At 37.4% G+C, this 20,466-nt stretch overlaps 1 protein-coding gene across 4 annotated transcripts in view; it reads left to right on the plus strand.

The window, feature by feature from the left end:
- Positions 1-1,130: 1,130 nt before the first annotated feature.
- The window catches only part of AFP (alpha fetoprotein), a gene marked incomplete at its 5' end in the record, with an annotated part of 28,025 nt that continues 8,689 nt past the window's right edge, over positions 1,131-20,466 (plus strand). For 2 of the 4 annotated variants that reach the window (XM_082837957.1, XM_082837956.1), the window contains 9 exons: positions 1,131-1,738; positions 4,028-4,138; positions 6,184-6,343; positions 9,714-9,765; positions 10,714-10,846; positions 12,803-13,014; positions 14,091-14,223; positions 15,364-15,461; positions 18,776-18,905. In XM_082837957.1, coding sequence (XP_082694083.1) covers positions 6,334-6,343; positions 9,714-9,765; positions 10,714-10,846; positions 12,803-13,014; positions 14,091-14,223; positions 15,364-15,461; positions 18,776-18,905 — 768 coding nt within the window. Of the gene's footprint in view, positions 1,739-4,027; positions 4,139-6,183; positions 6,344-9,145; positions 9,231-9,713; positions 9,766-10,713; positions 10,847-12,802; positions 13,015-14,090; positions 14,224-15,363; positions 15,462-18,775; positions 18,906-20,466 lie in introns of those variants that run through there. The other 2 variants (XM_082837958.1, XM_082837959.1) reach the window with 2 other exon arrangements.

Genomic DNA, 20,466 nt, shown 5'->3' on the forward strand with positions numbered 1-20,466 from the left:
GATCATTGTCTATCAATTACATACTTAAAAATCATTTATAACCTTATTGGTTTGTGTATTTTTAAAATTTTTATAAAGTTGGTTTCATACTGTACATTATTCACAACTTGCTTATTTTGTCCCTAATAATAATGCTTTACAGTTTTAAGTGATGCTTACAAAGATTTTTGTACCAAGTTAAAAAAGGCTCCACACTCCCTCCCTATTGGCCCTCAACCCCTGTTTTGACCTGATGTTGACTGTATCAAATGTTTTTCCACATCTGTTGCTATCATCAAAAAGCTCAAAGAGAGCCTTTAAGGGGAGAAATGGAGATGGTGGGCTCCTGGAAAATCCTGGAGTCAGACCTTGAAAATTTTGATTAAGACATTTCCACAGAACTGGATCCACATGGGACCAGGATCTACATGCCCTGTCTGGATGGCATTGCAGCCCAGGCACTGAAAGCGGACTTGAAAATTTTGGAGAAAGACTCTCCAGAATGCAGAACTCCAAGAGCCTTGCTTCCCCGCTGCACACAGGGTCAATCAGATTCCTGAGGGGAATTCAGACACTTGAGTCTAAGAGTGATCCAGGAGCCCAAGGCCCTCTCTGGTTCTGAGAGGTTGGCCGGGCAAGCGCAATTTCCAGTCAAAATATCATTTGCCAGCGTTACTTAGGTCAACTCCATTCCGCCTCTACCCACTTAAGTAAGGTTATGACTGATGAGTTTTGTGTGACTCACATTGGACACAAGAGGAGTTTGGGGTCTGGGCTGTTAACTGACCCTTAGGCTTGAGCTGCATGTGTGGTCCCATCCAGCAGCTCTTTGTTGTTTGTGTCCCCATAGGGCAGCCTCTGTTTACAGTACACAAAGATGGCAGGGGTCTGGCAGGTGTCCTTTATTCAATGTGCTCCCTGATGCTGGCACCCAGGGTGGTCACTCCAATTCCTCCACAATCTCCACATAAAGCCTCCTATAGTCTTTAGGGGTGGATATATTTATCTCTTCCAAGGGCTTTGGAGATCATTCCTGCATAATGCCCCTGGACCCTGCCAGTCAACATCCTCTCTTGCCTTCATCACCGTGGTTACATTGTGCTCCCCTGGGTTGGTCTTGAGCCCTGCCAAACACCCCTTGCAAGGATAGGATCACTCTCCTTGCTTCACCCCAGGTCTCTCACCCATCCTCCCAGTTGATGGTTGTGTGTGGAAGCCAGGAGTGCAGTTAACATTGAAAGAGATCACATTCTAAAAATGCAGTGATTATGATCTAAGAGTTCAGGAAAAACAATGGTTGGAAGATGTGTTGATCTATATGTATGCTAAGAAAGTTGTAATGGTGAGTTTAAGATAACCAGAGACTTGCCTTTGTGGTTATCGTCAGTGAAGCACAATAATAACATTTAAGAGAGTCATTGGAAGCCAGAATTCATGGTGATATGCTGGATGCTAAATCATCATGAATAACGATGTAACCAGATTAAATTAAAGAAATGAATTGAGAACTATAGTGGCAAGAGGATTTATTTGTTTCAATGCAAATAAGCTCCAAGGAGCCATCACATCATGAGAAATAACAACATTTTTACCTTTTTTGTTGAGATGGTAGATGTAAAATTAGCCAGGAAGGAGATGCCTTTGACAATACAGAAGATAGTACCAAAACAGAGGTGGTACCTGGACCTGAACAGGAAGATATGGTGCCAGGACATTAGGAAGAATCTTCATGTTCACTGAGCAGACAATGAGGAAGTATGTAAGTATCTCTTCTCTACTCATTATTCTAAATCTTAATTGATAAATTAGTATACTTCACATAGACGCATGCTGGTGCTGCATAAGTCCAGAGGACATCATTACCATAGAATAAAATGTGAAGGGTGCCTTCCAGAGTTGAACAACATGAGCTCAGTTATTTTTATTACTATTGTTAACATTTTAGAGATTTGGTTTATGAAGGGGCAGCTGAGAGTGTGATAAGACTGCTGTTTTATAACTGATGTGTTGGATATATGGGAATTACACATGAATCACATCATTTCTACCTTATCGTCTCATCTAACAACTCTTTTTGTTCCTCTTAGTCACTTTATTAAGTGACTCACTATCGTTTCAATATTTTTTTCACCTTTCCTTTGATACTCTAATCAGTTTCCACTTCATAATATTCATGAACACACCATGCTTTTTCATGCATGCTTTTCCCTTCTACCTGGTATGTCTTTCCCTCTCTTGTTTATCCACTTAATTCAACTCAAAGGTCACCTTCTTTGAGGAAATTTCCCTGCATAGAGTTAGTTATTTCCTTCTCTGATGCCTCATTCATTCTTTGAACTTGACTTATTACAGGATTTATATTTTATTATAATAACGGTAGATTTTATATCCATTTTAAATATGTGAAATCTGAGTCCTAGAGCTGGAATTTAAACACACATGGTTCTGACTCCTGGGAGCAGGCCCATTTAATAGTATCAATTCATTTATATGTCTCTCTCTTCAACTAGATATTGTTCTCACCAGAGGGGACCATGAATTAGAAGTCCATGCATCTCCCTTGGCACTAAGCATAACCTGATATATAATGGATATTCAATAAAAATTACATGAATAAATTGACATGCTATGGGGTGTAAATATTCTAAACTACAAATCACAGAATCCTGACTTACAGCAATTTCCTGGGCTTCCAAAATAGTAGATATAGTAAATTGAACTTTATGTTAATTTGAATCATGAAAGTTTATGTTTTAATATAATAATAGTGATACATTTTATTTGTAAAATGTTAAATAATGAAAATTCCCTCAAATTAAAATAATCAAGAACTGCATATTTAAAACTGATAGACCTGGTAATGTTCCATATGATGGTGTCACTTTTGCATCAGTCCAACTAATCCAAAAGTATCCTAATTATCTCTCTTATGTGAGTAACTGTTGAATAAATACATGAATATTTGCATGACACCAAACAAAGTGCTTTAGCACTTTGAGATCTATCTTTTGGGAAGGGTAAGATCTTTTTCTGACTAATGAAAAATTTTATATCCATAAAATGTTACATATGATGGTTGATATATATGTGGATTAATAAGCATTTTTTTCCATTTTATTTAATTCATGTGAAACTTGTGTAATTTCTTCAGCACTAGACTATAAGCAATTACTTGGACAATTTCTGAAAAATGCTGCATCAAATGAACAGATCACTTTTAGAATATTTATTCTTTATCTCCTCCCAGTTCTTACTCAGTTCAGTTTGTTGCAAATTTCTTCATTCATTCAGTTGATACCTGGACTCTAGGAACCGGTTTCTTGAAAAAGCTGAACTTAAGAATCTCAAGAGAAGGGCTTCCCTGGTGGCACAATGGTTGAGAGTCTGCCTGCCAATGCAGGGAACACGGGTTCGTGCCCTGGTCCGGGAGGATCCCACATGCCACGGAACGGCTGGGCCCGTGAGCCATGGCCGCTGAGCCTGAGCGTCCGGAGCCTGTGCTCCACAACGGGAGAGGCCACAAGAGTGAGAGGCCCGCGTACCGCAAAAAAAAAAAAAAAGAATCTCAAGAGAAGAATTGAATTAAGGAGCACTATGAACGGAGAATAAAGAGTAGGACCACTGAGGGTGTTGTAAGTGACAGACAGAGGAAGTCCATCCTCTTTGGGTGGGCTGGATCCTCACCCACCTCAGATGGAATAATTCGGTTGGTGATTTGAGAAGCCACACAGTTGAGTATCAGGAGTCACAAACATCTTCCAGTGATGGAAGGGGCATCAACAAGGCAGATGAACACCCTAAAATTTCAGATAAGTTTAGCCCATGTCATTGGGCTCAGCTCTAGGGCACTGAAGCAGAAGTTGTAAGGGAGCAGAGTGCAGAGTTAGCTCCAGCAGCTGGTAAGAAGAATGTGTGCCCAAACTAAGAATGCCTCTGCACTGTGGGAAAGATGCTCCCTTGATTTCTTTTTTATTGTAAATTGCAACAAGGAAAAAAATGTAGAACTCTGCAGCCATATTCAGATATTCACTCCACTGCTTCTTCCCAGTGCTGAAGGATCGGCTCTTCTACGTTCAGAACGACGTTCAGAACCGTCTTGGACAAGAGAGCTGGCCTCCCTAACTTTGTGATGGGGTGAACGACAGACGCATTGCTTGAGGTAAAACTGTTTCAGTGCAAGAACGATTATGAGGTATTGAGGATGGGAATGGAGATGGGCTCTGACCCATTTTATTACCTTTCTCATGACAGAAATTGTGAGGCCACAGCACAATCCACTCACAAATTTCTTTCCTCCCACAGAATACTGGAGAGCACATATGTTCTCATTCTTTTTCAGGAACATCAAAAGCAAGCCACATTTCTCTAAATAAACAGAACCTGTTTAGAATGAGGTAGTTTATATTCTGGGGTGCAGTATGATTGGCTTAAGAACAATAGATAATAATTCTATTTTTTATTCTATATATTTCTCATGAAAATAATGCATGTTTACAGGTGTGCGAGTGTGTGTGTGTGCTTTAGTCAGCTTGGGCTGCCATAACAAAATACTGTAGACTCGGTGGCTTAAACAACAGAAATTTATTTTTCTCTTAGTTCTGGATGCTGGAAAGTCCAAGATAAGTATCTAGTAGGGTTCAGTTTCAGGTGAGTGTTCACTAGGTGGCTTGCAGATGGCCACCTTCTCACTGTGTCCTCACAGGTGAGAGAGAGAGAGAGAGAGAGAGAGAAAACACAAACGCAAGAGTGCTCTCTGGTGTCTCTTCTTATAAGGACACTAATTCCATCCTGGGGCCCCTTGCTCATGACCTCATCTATGCCTAATCACTTGCCAAAGGCCCAGTCTCCAAATACCATCACACTGGGGGTTAGGCCTTCAACATACGGACACAAACATTCAGTCCATAAGAGTGTGTGAAACCTCTGGACCATGTAGGGGATTTTTCTGAATCTCCTATGAGGATCAGCCATCTCTCGACCTTGCTAAGGAAAGGGAGTGTCCAGCAGTTATGCTGATGATGGCAGAAGGCCAGAGAACCCCTTTGTTATTTCTCATATTCTGCCTTGACTATAGCACCTGGGAAGAGGGGAGTCATGTAAGTATTTCCTCATCAGAGAAAGTATATGTCATTACAACAAAGTATTTAGAAAGTGCTTTTTTTTCTGTGTAAGTTATTGTTCTAGGACTTTTGGGAGTTGCTCTCAAAGTATGTTTCCCTGAAATAGTTTATAATCTATTTGGGTATGTGGACCAGTTCTGCTGTTTTAAGGACCCTTGCTTAAGCTAGCAGGAGCAGTCCACTCATATAAGGAGAGATGATGTAAACAGAACATAGATTTTTGTGACATTAATTTATGATTGGCCCCTGACTTACTTTGCTGTATCTCTGCTTGACTTATATTGATGTTTTACTTCACCTTATTGACTTTGAGGCACTCTGTCTTTTCAAGTTTAGCAGGCAGGTTGTTGTCTTCTCTGACTCTGATCCCTCTCATTCTGTTCTTGGTGTGGATGAGAGGAAAAAATGCCTCCCCCTGCCCAAAGAGGCAAAATCCCTTTGATGAAGGAAAACTGTTCCCTCTTCCTTCCTCCCTCCCTCCCTCCCTCCCTTCCTTCCTTCTTTACTTCCTTCCTTCCTTTGCAAAATATGTCGATAACTTTTGGAGGCCAGCAAATGTGAAAAGTGACTTCTGCCCTGGAGTATGATTTAGATAGGCTCACGTTAAACAAAGGGAGAGATGGTTTTCTCTGCCTGAAAACAGTAATAGGAAGAGGAAGGGAGGGGCTGAGGCCAGCTGAGAAAAGATAAGAAAGGAGGAGGGAAGAGAAACCAGGAAAGGAAGGGGTTGGTCAGCACTCTACATGAGATGTCAGGTGGTGTTGCGACAACCTGAAAAGGACTTTTCATGTTTGATTTCAAATATCTTGATACACACTTGTGTTGGGGGGTTCTTTACAAAAGCGACGAAGTGGTATCCAACATAAGGTTCAGGATAAGAGATAGCATATGTAGGAGAGAAGATAAAGCACAAGTAAAGAGAACCCAGCAGGACAAGAAAATAAGAGCTAGAGGTGCCCAGGATAAATGCAAGTAGTCCTTCCCTACTCCTTAATTCTTAGAAATCTGGAGAGGGTGGTGGTGGTAATTCTGGTGGCTTTCTGTAGGCGGCATCAGTATTGGGCTACATGTAATTAAATCTTAGGTGACAAGAAGACTCTATTGGACTGGAGGACTTTGGAAACATTCTTCCTGCTAGAATTTGGCTTATATGTGCTCGCTCTGTGGAGTGTGTTTTTAAGCGTTATGGCTTGCAAACAGACTCGTCATCTTCCATGAGGATCTTCACCTAACCATGATCCTAGGTACTGTCCTCTTCTTATATCTATCTCAGGGCGTCTAGACCCTGACTATCAGAGAAAATATGAATGTAAACATCTCAGCAGTGATCTCTGGATAGAAGGGTATGAGAGATGTGTCATTCATATACGTCAAATGAGTGAGTGAGGACGGTGAGTGCCTAAATCCTGACTGCAAAAATCTGATTCAGTGCCCCTCAATTTCTACTTATAAAGGTTCTGCCTTGTGCCAGACATTGTGCTAGGCACTGCAGGAGTAGTGAAGGTGAGTTCTTGAATCCAAGAAGTCAACTATTCAGGAAGAACTGCCTAAGCTTGCAAATGACTGTGATGTAAGGTCAAATGAAAAGTACCAAGAGAAAAAAATCTAAAAGGTGTTATAGGTCGCCAAAAGTGAGAGCATTCTTCTCTAATTAGGGAGTAATCAGAGATACAGTCATGGAAAATTATTTGATATAGACCTTAAAGGATGGATAAAATTTTTACAAGCATTGTTGAGGAAGGGGAAGAGGGATTAACCACAGTCCCCCTCCCCGCCAAGCTTTCAAACAACCAACCACTCAATCCAACAAAGAACAAAATAGAGCCCAGAAGGAATAAGTAGTCCAGTATCATCTGAAGAGAAGGCATTTTCTAGCAACCACATGTATAGCTTAATTGCTTTGAAGAAAAATACCTCTAATATTTAACACTAATAGCAATGCTAACATGATAATAAAAATTATTATCTTTTAAAAATGCTAGGTATCAAATGTTTTAAATACATTACTCCATCTATACACAAAAAACTTCAGGTGAATATTATCATTTTCATTATATATGTGAGAAAATTAAGAATCAAAGAGATTAAATTATTTGCCCAAAGTCATATGGCTAATAATTGTTACAGCCAGGATTAGCATCTGCCTGATACAAAAGTCCAGGTTACCATGCTAAGCTGTTTCTGAGCAGTTTCATAGATTTATTAAAAAGTAAACCATCAGAATTAGAGCAATGGAAACACATTTGATGTAAACTGTGCACTTTGGACAACACTTTGAGCAATGACACATATACATCATGGGTTGTTTGCAGTTAGTAGACAAACCCTGGTTCACAGCTCCTCTTTATTGCTTGTCTTTTAAAACTGAGTGTTCCTCAGGGTACCTCTTTTCACTACCATCTCTCTTTCTCATCCCATCACATGGCTATAATAACTATCTAAAAGCTGATGATTCCTGAATCTCCATCTCCAGCTTTGATCTTGTTGCAGAGGTTAAGAAGTACTATTCAACGGCCCATCAGCTTCTCTAGTGGAGGTCTTACTTCAAACTTGCAAACCAGGGTGTTCTGCTTAATAATTACACTAAGTTAACAGGCATAAACCAGAGTGGACTGGTCACTCTACCTTAAGCTTCGATATACGCAAAACTAAACACACATTCAGTAAGTACGTCCTTTTGGTTTTAACTCATTCATATCACTTACATTCATCCACAACTCTCCTTCCTGTTAGCACTACCCTCATCCAGGGCACTTACTGGACCATATTATTCTAAAAACTTCCTAACAGTTCTCCTTATCACAATCTTGTCTCCTTTTATAACAAAGAGATGGTTTCAAAGCACAAATGTGATTTTTATTAGCTCCCTTTTGTAGTCTCTGTTGTTTTAGGATGAAGTGTAAACTTGATTTAAAAGGTCTTTGAGATGTGGCCCTGCTCACTTTGCCAGAAATTCCCTTTATAGAGTAAGTTTCCTCATCTTTAAACTTTGTATCTCATTGCAGTTGCATTTCTTCCAGTTCCTTAAATACACTGTGCTGGCCCTCACTAGTGGACCTTTCCATGGCTTTCTAAATTTGCTTTGGACACTTCCCTCCCTCTTTGTTTGGCCCACCTTCAGTTTTTCTACTGCTCCCCACTAAGAGGTTGCTTCCTCCAGGAAGCCTACCCTGACTCCCTCCAAAGATGTCAGGTGTTCCTCTTCTTACTCTACTTATCACTGCATCTATAACACTGTGTTGTGATTGCTGATAATAACTGTCTGTCTCTCCTGTTATATCGTAAACTCAGTGAGAACAGGGATGGTGCCTGTTTCTTGTTGCTGATTATTTCCATCAAAGAACAGTGCCTGGTATGCAGACTTCCTCTTTTTGTTGAGTGAATAAATAAAACTCCCATCTATTAAGTGCCATTCTGCAAAAGGCCCTATTCTTAGCCATTTCAACTCATTGATTTATTTAATCATGAAAGAATTCTTTCACTCTCATTATTTTATAGATGATGAAAATAAAGTTCAGAAAAATTAAACAACTCATCCAAAGTTATGTAGCTAATAAGTGGTAGAGCAAAAATTCAACCCTGGTCCCCAAGCCCTCATGTTGCACCATGACACTGTACTGCCCTACTGATAATATGGCAGTAATGAGTTAGTGCATTTAGTTGAATTTCATACAAAGTCTGACGTCTTTTGTTTATGGCCCTGTTAACTTCTGTTGTGCAATTTAGGGAAAAGTCACCTCCTTGAATACTCTGTAGTTTGAGAAGAATATTTGTTATATTTGCAAAATGGAATGAATTTGCAAGTTTTTTCCCCTTTTTCCACCCAAAAGAGGTCTGTGTCCTTGAACATAAAACACAAATAATCCCTGTGCTGTTAATTATTAGCAAGTCATCCCATTTGGAACATAAGGAAATAAAGTAACAGATATACCAACAGAAGATTACTAGTTAACAGGCATTGCTAGAGAAGACTATAAAAGAATTTCAGCATGATTTTCAATATTCTGCCCCCATCATCATCACCAACAACGAAATAGCTAGCAACCATGAAGTGGGAGGTATCAATTTTTTTAATTTTTCTACTAAATTTTACTGAATCCAGAACAATGCAAAAAAATGCATATGGAATAGGTAAGATATTTTGTGCTTTTCTTTTGTCTTTTTCCTATATGAAAATTCTTAAATTTGCTTTTATTCATTTGCCTTGATTTATTTATCATACTTACTGTTCGACACAGAGGAAAACTATTTAATTGGTGAATATCATTAAATGAATGATAAACTTGTATATTTATAAGAGTACAAGAGTTTTACAAAATCATGCAGTGCTTAATGTTACCTGTGAATGGTTCAATGGTTCCAAGAAATTGGAAGATATAAAATCTGAATTTTAGTGTTAAGTCTATTATAAATCATTCTCATTAACTTTATTCCTTAGTTTCTTAGTTTTCTCAAGTACAAAATTAAGATGCTTGGATACATGATTCCTAATGTCCTCTCAGTTCTAAAGTTGTATAGTTTTAACTTAGACACAAACATTTACATCTAACAACGATTACTTTCCTGATTGCAGTTGAAAATATCATTTCTCATGAAGTTTATCTTGCTTTCCAGCTTCCATATTGGATTCCTCCCCATGCTCTGCAGAGATGAATTTAGCTGACCTGTAAGTTTTGCTTGTATAAATGCACTTTAAATATGCAAAGCAATGAAAATTTTAGTTAGGTAATTGAATAAAGTTGGATAGCCCTATGAGTTTTTAAAAGTGTGAAAGCAAACTAGACAATGCTAAGAAAAGTTATTTATGTTGAATATCAAATTGGTATTGAAGAAGTTGGACTGTTACTCCATGCCTTAGATGTTAACCCCAAACTCTAGATTCCTTGTAAAGAGATGGGACAAACAAAATCAGATTTTAGAAACTGAAGAATAATGTCTGATTGATGGCAACTATGTATGAATTCAGGAATTTTTCTCATCAATACCAATAGGATGACATTACCATATTCTCTATTCTGAATACTATTTAATCCTAGTAGCAAATAGTTGGAGGTAAAATGTTCTATTTTTGTTTATTTGTAGAAGGTACGTTGTTCTCTTGAATGATATCTTTCTGTCCCACACTTCTGAAGTTTCTAATAAGGAATTTAAAGTCGTGTGTTACAGATACTGGTTGCACACAGAAACCTGCAGAAGCATTGCTTTGGGTCAATCCATGATCAGACCTTGATCATGCTGGTAGTAGACACACGTAGAGGCCTAATGACCAATTCTTTGCTTAAAAAAAAAAAACAAAAAACAAAAAACTACAAAGGATATAAATACCTTCAATTATGGAGACATTGCAGTGGGTGGATGACCACAAAAGGAGGAACCACTCTTAGGGGAAATCCACTTATTTTCATTGTTAACAGATATATGTATGTTTATGGGGGAAGGGGACAAGAAGACAGACATTTCTTCCTGGATGGCTAAAATTTCACATACTATTTTAGCAAAAGTCATCCCCTAAACAGGTCACAACATAACAGACAATAAAAACAAACAAAAACTAACCTTGAGAAAAAGATTGATATGTCTGTTCCATAAGCATTCATATGTATTTTTGTTTCAGAGCTACCATATTTTTTGCCCAGTTTGTTCAAGAGGCCACTTACAAGGAAGTAAGTCAAATGGTGAAAGATGTATTGACTGTAATAGAGAAATCCACTGGCAGTGAGCAGCCTGCAGGGTGTTTAGAAAACCAGGTGAGTGAATAATAATAATTTTTTTAAAAAGCACTGTGATATTTGACCAAAACTCAGCATGCAGAAGAGAAGATGCAGGGACTGCATAAGAAATAAATACATTTAAATATCTCAAGACCTGTTTTATGAAAGGAGGTTTAGGTTAATTCTGATTTGCTGGAGAGAGCAGAGGAGAAAACAATGGGTGTCTATTGTAAAGAGACAATATAAGCATGGTGACTAAGAGCTAAGGTTCTGAAATCAGAGAATCTGGGTGACCATGGGCGTATTACTTAACTTCATTGAGCTTTAGTTTCCTTATATATAAAGTGAGGAATAATAATAGCTTCCATTTCTGGGTTGTCATGGAGATTGATATGATAATGGTAGCAGGGGTTAATTTTTATTAAGCACACAATGTGACAGGCATTATTCTCAGGAGTGTTACATATCCATTGATAATCAAAATACTTTGTGACATGGAGCATAGCACTGATGAATCAGAATCAATGTCCAGTGAGCCAAGAGACCCTGGCTGGGGCTCATTGGTAGAATATCAGCTTTGCTTGCAAATATTAATTTATTAAATCTTTATCATAATCCTAGGAGATAGATGCTAATATTCCAGTTGGAGAAGATGAGTCACAGAGAGGTTAAACAACTTTCTTAAGGGAGTCCAGAACCAGGATTTAAATTATGTCATCTGGCTCCAGAACTAACACCCTTAGTGACTTCATTATACTATACACTATAGTGAATGTGAGGTGCATAGCATAGATTAGGGTTGACAGATTTAACAAACAAACGATGACAAAATATGAAGCCCTCTTAAATTTGAATTTCAGATAAACAGTGACTACTTTTTTTATTATAGGATATCCTAATGTAACAGATTAATAAATAACAGTTATTAGTGTTTATTATTATCTCAATATAGAAAAGAATTAAGAACTTTAAAATGATTAGAGCTACCAGTTCTGGGACAAAATGCCCAGAGAATCCTCTGTCATGATGGAGCTCGTGAAGTAGCCAAAAAATGATGTATCTGCAATATTGCAAAGGAGACGCCCTTTTAAAGATATAAAGTACTTTACAACTCTGAAATTGATGACTTAAATAAAAATCCCTTACAGGCATCTCTATTTTTAGCTTGACATGTGAAATAAGCAAAATATATTTTATATTGCAACTTTACATCCAATGAGACATCCAAGGTGATGTTACAGATTAGTGATTTACCATTGTAAACTTAAAGGCATGATTTTTTAGGTGGATTGGGAACTGGAAGTCTTAGTTAAGATTTCCAGGATTCTCTAAATATTAGCAGTTATAAAAGCTAAATTAAAAGTTTCCTGAGATGAATGAAACACACGTATTCCTCAGAGGCATTCATCAGACTAGTGGTGTCATCACCTGATTTTGGTAAAGCTAAGGCAAACAAGAAAGATTTTAAGCATTTACAATGTACATTTTAAAACTCTCTTTTTTTTGATCTTAGTTCCCCAACCAGGGATTGAACCCAGGCCACAGCAGTGAAAGCTCCAAGTCCTAACCACTGGACTGCCAGGGAATTCCCTAAAACATTTTAGCTAAATCTATAATTAGACCCATTAAAAGTATTGGAAGCTATTTTTATTCAGTTTCAAAATATTTTGATTTTTATGTGAAAATAAGATCCAATTTTATATTAGTGTCTCATAATAAGAATGCCAGATGGAGTATCTATGTCCTCCTTTTAAGATAAAATAATTTTGTCTAATAGGCATGTGTATTATTTAAGGTTGAAAACTAAATTCCATTTTCCAAACACATAAAAGAAAGCTATCCCATCAGGCTGAAACTAAATATATTGGAATTTGTAGGGGGAATTATTTTCCTAATCTACCGTTCTGACTTTAAATATTAGAAAACTTTTCATGTGTTTTACAGCATTTTTAGGTAAAGTTAGTTGTCTTTCATTAAAAATAAATCTTATAGGTATCTGCCTTTCTGGAAGAAATTTGCCATGAAAAGGAAATTCCTGGAAAGTATGGGCTTTCAGACTGCTGCAGCCAAAGTGGAGAGGAAAGACATGACTGTTTCCTAGCACACAAAAAGGCCGTTCCAGCATCCATCCCACCTTTCCAAGTTCCAGAACCTGTCACAAGTTGTAAAGCATATGAAGAAGACAGGGAGCTATTTATGAACCGGTAAGGATCCGATTTTAAAGGTAGATAAGACCCCAGAAAGAGTGCAGTACGGAGCAGAATCTACAAATTCTGCAATTTGTGGCTGTATTCTAAAACATGGAGAAATAATGTTTGGTGTGGCATCTGCTGAGCTCCTGACCTACGAGATTAGGTGAGAAACATTAAGTGTAACTTTGTCTCCACAGCACGTAGATAGATGGGTATAGACCACACAGGAGACCCACCAGTTTTTCCTTTAGTCTCTTAGATACACCTTGTTTTTTCTCTCTAATTTTAGCTTGCCCAAGAATATATCAGTGTGGCACAAAATGACTCCTTCTAGAGCCAAATAGTTGGTGTTTTGTGTTCACCAAATTGCCTGAAAATAGAAAATGTTAGCGATCCAGGAATGTTTAAGGTACATAAGCATGTCTAACATTTATTGAGCATTTAGGATGTTTAGGAACATGTGTGCTTGGCACGTATGAGCATATTAATGCTCACAAACAGCCTATCATCTCCTTGTCGTCTTTCTCTTCATTCCTTTTCTTCTTCCTACTTTGCAGATGAAGAAATTGAAGCTTAGACGGTTAGGACAATTGGATGAGGGCAGACCACTAGTACATTCCCAAGCTGGGATTTGAACCCAGGTTCTCTGTTGGGGAAGCCTGTGTTTAACTCTTAATCACTTCTACCTTCCACGTTGCTGCCTAATCCAGAGAAATATAGAGGCTGCCCTTAGAACATCTCTGCTATGTTGACTGCCAGGGTGGATAATCTCGTTCTGCACTGATGAGAAAAAAGACTCTACCTTTCTCTTTTACTTAGTGGAGGTCTGGCCTTGTTGACCCCCGAAACATATCTGTGTAGGCTTATTGAAAAGGATACTTTCATAAGAATCATAGTCAGTGTTTTTGCCTAGTTTGCTCTTATAATCTCATAATAGATTTTTCCTTTAGTGAGGAAAATTTTGACAGCAAGTGGAAAAAAATCTGACTATTTTCTGAACCTTTAAACAATTCCAGAGTCCAGTTCCAAGCAGTAGCAGTCCTATTTTAATGTGTTTGTAAATCTTACTGATCCTTTTCATTTCACAGATACGTCTATGAGATAGCAAGAAGGCACCCCTTCCTATATGCACCTACAATTCTTTCTTTGGCTGCTCAATATGACAAAGTAATTCTACCTTGCTGCAAAGCCGAAAATGCAGTTGAATGCTTCCAAACAAAGGTATTGTATTTGTGTGGATATCTGAACCAATAACTTCAATCTGGCTATGACTTACTAAAACCAAACAAAGTTAAAAATGGAAATATGCTTTGTGGGCAGAGTATCATTTTCAGAATAGAGCATATTTCAGCACTCTGTTATTCTTTGGGCTAAAAACGCTGGGTTTGCTCTTTTTTTATTCATTCCTTTATCCATTCATTCAGCCAACAGTCATTTTATTATTAAGGAAGTGAGTTTGGTGCGATAAAGACAGAGGTAGAGGTGATAACATAAATGAAAGAGAACAGAGTAAGAGGTGAAGGAAGCAAGTGAAAGAAGATGGGGCAGAAGGAAAAAGAGCAGAAGAAGAGAAAAAAGGTGAACGAGAAGTATGATAAGTGCTTTATATTTATTATTTCTTTTAAACCTTAGAACAAATTTGAGGTGTAAGTGTTATCGTCATTTAACAAACAAGGAAACTTAGGTTTAGAGATGCAAATAGTTTTCTTAGGTTTTGGAGAGCTAGGACAACATCCACGATGAATTACTTGCTGCCTGAAGTCCTATAACAAAATTCCTAAGAACTGTGACTATTCCCAGAATGTCAGGCTGTGATGCAATCTTACGTTTTGTTACTGAGAAGACATTTAAGAAATTATCAGGCTTCGATTTGTTCAAAATTACAGTTGTTTATTCATTATCTCAAGTATGAAAGTTACAAGTGTTTCTGTTTCAAGATTTTTTTTTTTTTTTTTTTGCGGTACGCGGGTCTCTCACTGTTGTGGCCTCTCCCGTTGCGGAGCACAGGCTCCGGACGCGCAAGCTCAGCGGCCATGGCTCACGGGCCTAGCCGCTCCGCGGCATGTGGGATCTTCCCAGACCGGGGCACGAACCCATGTCCCCTGCATCGGCAGGCGGACTCTCAACCACTGCGCCACCAGGGAAGCCCTCAAGATATTTTTAATAATTCTACCTGGCATAGATGTATATAAACCCATCTAAAAGAAAGAATGAATAAAGTTCTGCAAAGATATATTGCATTTATAAGTTTTAGCAAAAATTTTTAGAGTTTCATGTTTTAGTTGTATCTGTTGTTTTTCTAATTATTAGAGCCTATAAGGGAAAATACATCCTTTCTTGACACCTCATTTTTCTATCTAGGCAGCATCAATTACAAAAGAATTAAGAGAAAGCAGCTTGTTAAATCAACATATCTGTGCAGTAATGAGAAAGTTTGGACCCCGAACCTTCCGAGCCATGTAAGTTTAAGCTCTATCTAGGGAAGAAGGTGAGATCTGCAAAACTCCCATTTTGCAGTTTGGGTCCATTTTTCACATTGTTACTATTGTAGAGAATGAAGTCTCCTTTGATGAGAGCTAATGTGATTAGAATCATGAAATCCTAGGATTGGGAGGAACAGATCAGTCTGCTGTTTAACACTTATTAAAGTCTACATGAGATAACACTTGAGAAGACTTTGGAGATTTATGCTTTTTACCTATCCTTCTAGATACTCAAGTTCTGGACTGCAATCAATTTACACCTCATAATTATACTACACTTTTTTTTTTAGAGAAGTATTACCGTTTATTATTTTTTATGCATTAGTTCATTGAGATATATGCTTTTTGATGTGTGTTATGGTCTAAAAGAAGTGCTCAAAAATTCCAGTTGTTTCTCTTTTCATTTGTGCTTGTTTGTATGCTTTATATCTGTAAGAGATTTTAAGGTTCTTGTAACAAGTTTGCTTTCTTCCCAGTACCCGACACAATGGTTTTGATCTATGATCTCCAGATGTTATTAAACTGTTTTTTTTTTTAAGTTGATGGAATGATCTTAAGCAGATATACCACATTTTCCTAGATTCTCTACAAGGTAGATTAGCCTTCTCTAAGTATCATTTAAAATTTCTGGCTTAACAAGAAATTCTTTACATTAACTCTGCTTCCTAATCTTCCTATAAAAGTCCATTGTGTCAGTTGTTGCTTTTTATGAAAATATTCACTTGAGGCAATAATATTAGAATCCATTGTCCAGAGGAAAACAAAATAGTCATTTCTGAAGAACTGGCATGTATTTTCCTAACTGATGAAAGCATGTAACTCACTGAAGTCTGTTTTCTTGTCCCAGCTGCTAAAAAGCTCAGAGGCAAATTTGGAGTTTTTCAACTGACTGCAGTAACTCTTACACTTAGCATATTTGCCTTTTCTCTTTTCCCTTGATTCTATCTATCTATCTATCTATCTATCTATCTATCTATCTATCTATCTATCTAATCTATCATCTATCTATCTTTCATCTATCTAATTTATCCCTATCTCATCTATCTATCTTTGTTGTTAGGATGAGAGGAATATTAAAAAAAAAGTCCAAACAATTGAATCAGGTAGTTCAACCTCTTCATTTTTACACATGAGTAACCCGAGGTCCAGACAGATTAAAACAGTTTACCCAAGACCACACTACTGGTCATCAGAACAAAGTTTTTCTAGATCCTTTTCATGATTTTTCTTTCTTTTTTTTTTTCATTTTATTTTATTTATTTATTTTTATACAGCTGGTGATCCTTGTCATCATTTATTTCCCTTACACCTACTTGTCTGCTATGTCAGTGATCTCTAATTGTCTGTGTCCTGATAACTGAGACTTTGAGGTCAAGCATAGGAATCAGAATTACCAGTGGTTTAGAGCCCCACTAGCCAGTATGGCAGCCACTAGCCACACGAAGCTCCTGAGCGTTTGAAATGTGGCTAGTACAAATGAGGAACTGTGTTCTAAGTGTAAAACCTGATTTCAAAGACTTAGTATGAAAAAGAAAATGTACAATATCTCATTAATAGGTTTGAATGTTATAAACAACAAGGACCTGCTGTATAACACAGGAAACTATATTCAGTATCTTGTAATAACCTATAATGGAAAAGAATCTGAAAAAGAATATATATATTCAGATATATATATATATATATATATATATATAACTGAATCATTTTGCTGCACACCTAAAACTAACACAACACTGTAAATTAACTATACTTCAATAAAAAATGGTTAAAAAAAGTTTTAGTGTTGATTACATATTGAAATGATATTATTTTTGATATATTGGGTTAAAAAACATATTATTAAAGTAAATTTAACCTGTTCCTTTTTACATTTTAATATGGTTACTAGGAAATTTTAAATTACATAACTGTAATTAAAGTACTCTTCAACTTTTATGCTGAGACATTTGTAGCCTAGAAAAACATCTGACCTACTAATTGAAGAGTATTAAGTGCATGCATTTAAAGTTTATTTATTTGTTTGCTTGTTAAATGACACATTTAAAAATATTGTACATAGTGAAGACAGATTAAAGTTTTTAGTCATGGATTTAGTTCCAAGACTGACTGATTCTTCTTGGAAGAGGTCAGATTATGCTTTAATCACCCTCCAACTCTATTAGAAACTTAAAGATTGATTCATGATCTGCTTTAGTTAAATTTACCTTAGTAATACAATGTAAGTTAAGATTTTATTATAATGACATTATTTATCATTTGCTATCCATAAGTAGTTAAATTTAAATGTTCTCAATTTAAAAAGAAAATCCGTCTTTATCAGTAGCAGCAAAAATACCAGTTGCTCTAGGCCACAGTGGTCTCACCAAGACATCTCTTAAAATTTGTATGAACTATGCAGAAGAAATAAGAATTTTTGTTTCTTACCTCCTTTTTGGGTCACACTACATGTCTTGGCATGATGACACATTTGAGTGCTTAGTCTGCTCCACTTTCTTGTCCCGTTGATATGCACATATGCATCCTTCCCTATATTCTAAGAAGTAATTTTTTCTCCCAAGTAAAAGAATGATTATCGTTCTCATAGACTTTTCCATTTCTTAATTGTTTATCCTTTTAAATTTTTTCCCACTCTCTCACAGCAATGATCCCCAATACTCAGCATCAGGGTTGAACAGCAAAAAGATAGATATCATTAAAATTCACAGGAAAGGTTTTAGGAAAAGATAAATCAGTTCTAAACCTTTTGTAGGGCCAGATCACAGTTTATAGAGCCACTGCCTTGAAAGCCTGGGCTAGAATTAACAAGACATAACACTTTTCCTTTTCTTTTTAAACGAGAACATATTGGTCTTTTATCCTTGGAGCTGTAACTATACTAATACTCTATAAATGTTATTTAAGTTTTTTTAACATCTTTATTGTGGAGTATAATTGCTTTACAATGTTGTGTTAGCTTCTGCTGTATAACAAAATGAATGAGCTATACATATACATATATCCCCATATTTCCTCCCTCTTGCGTTTCCCTCCCACTCTCCCTATCCCACCCCTCTAGGTGGTCACAAAGCACAGAACTGATCTCCCTGTGCTATGCGGCTGCTTCCCACTAGCTATCTATTTTACATTTGGTAGTGTATATATGTCCATGCCACTCTCTCACTTCGTCCCAGCTTACCCTTCCCCCTCCCACGTCCACAAGTCCATTCCCTGCGTCTGCATCTTTATTCCTGTCGTTATTTAATTTTGATAGATAACCAAGATTGATTCTAATTTTTTTTTCCCCTTAGAACTGTTACTAAACTGAGTCAAAAGTTTCCCAAAGCTAATTTTACTGAAATTCAGAGACTGGTCGTGGATGTGGCTCACGTACACGAGGAATGCTGCAGAGGAAATGTGCTGGAGTGTCTGCAGGATGGGGTGAAGAGTCTTGCCTCCTATAAAAGAGATATTCCCACTCCCTTTTCTTTCTTCTGCTCTCATTCTAAATGGGAGAAGGGTGTCTGCCATGAGTTGGTCATACAATGTGGAAACTAGCTGACTGAGTGAAGTTACAGACTTCTTAACAGTAAAACTTGAATCTCTTTTGTTGACTCTGCTTTTCACTTAAGGGATGCGCCCCTCTTCCTAGACCAGTGCCCACTCATTCTTACTTCTAAAGGAGATGGTAACCTCTCTGGAGGTCTCCACACAGAATTTTTTGGGGAAAACTCTATTTTTAATATATTTGTTTTTTCACCCATTTGTGCTTTCATTTGATAAATATATATTGAATACTTTCTATGTGCTAGCCACTGTGGGGCATACCTGTTAGGAAGGCACAAGCTGGTTTTCAGAAATGTATAGTTTGATAAGAGAGATAAGACATGTGACCTCATTGGGGTTAGAGACTGTCTTTGGTTTACTGTTAGTTCCATAGGCCATCAGCGCCATGCCCGGCACATGGAAGGCACTCTATATCATATACATAGAGCTATTACATGAATACAACAAAATAATAAAAGAAACCTAAAAAATAACACAAGATATTGTTCTATACGGTAAAAAGCTAGCCATCACGGAGAGGTGTGAATAAGGGCTCTAGGGGAATTAAAAACCAAAACCAAATACCCCCAAAACAGAATCCTCAAGCATGCCATAGTCAGTTGCGATTTAAGCAGTGTGGCATTGGTCTATTTCGGGCCACCCTAGGCTTCCTAGTTGTTGGAGGCCTGTCTATCCCCAAATTATTCCCTCTCTGGTCCCCTGTGATACACCTTCTTCTTCAAGGAGGCTTAGAATCATTGCTCCTAGATATTTCGGTGGCTTGAAACCAGGGCTGGAATATGGTTTCCAGAAGGTTGAAAGTGAGGATAGAATGCTCCTTTCAGCCAGTCCACGGCACTTTGGCTGAGATACACTTGAAAACCAGCAAGAAGCCAAGGCTGTAGGGGAGACCTGAGGGTGAGTCTTTGGGCCCAGGCAGAGAATCCTGTTGTCAGTAGTTGGGGCTGCCTCTAAGACAAATTTTCCTATATCATTTATTTTTCCTTCTGGAAGCATTTACCTTCATATTAGGAATGGTAATAAGAATGATTTTATTTTTCTTTGATGTGAGTTGTATCAGTTTCAGTTGACTATTTTACTAATATGTATACTCATTTTTTAAAGTTTAGTTTTTTCAATTTTTGGACTTCAAACCACCCTTTTCCATTAAAGTGAAAAAAAATTTAAAAGTATGGTATATAAGTTGGATTTTAATGGCTGAATAATGGGTTCTAATTGTTTCTGGTGAGAATGCACAGAATTTTCAGTCCTTTGACAGTTACGTGTAAGCTCGGCTTCTTTCTGGCCACTTACGTGCATTTCATTATCTATAGACTGCCCTCTGGAGGTCATAGTCGGTTACTGCAGGGTTATATAAACAAATGTTTACTACCAAATTTCAGTACTAATAGAAAGATATGCATCAACGTGCATGTCATTTCGTTTGAGGAGTACA

Source organism: Leucopleurus acutus (genome assembly GCF_964270905.1).
Source record: "Leucopleurus acutus genome assembly, chromosome: 4".
In the NCBI taxonomy this organism is placed as follows: domain Eukaryota; kingdom Metazoa; phylum Chordata; class Mammalia; order Artiodactyla; family Delphinidae; genus Leucopleurus; species Leucopleurus acutus.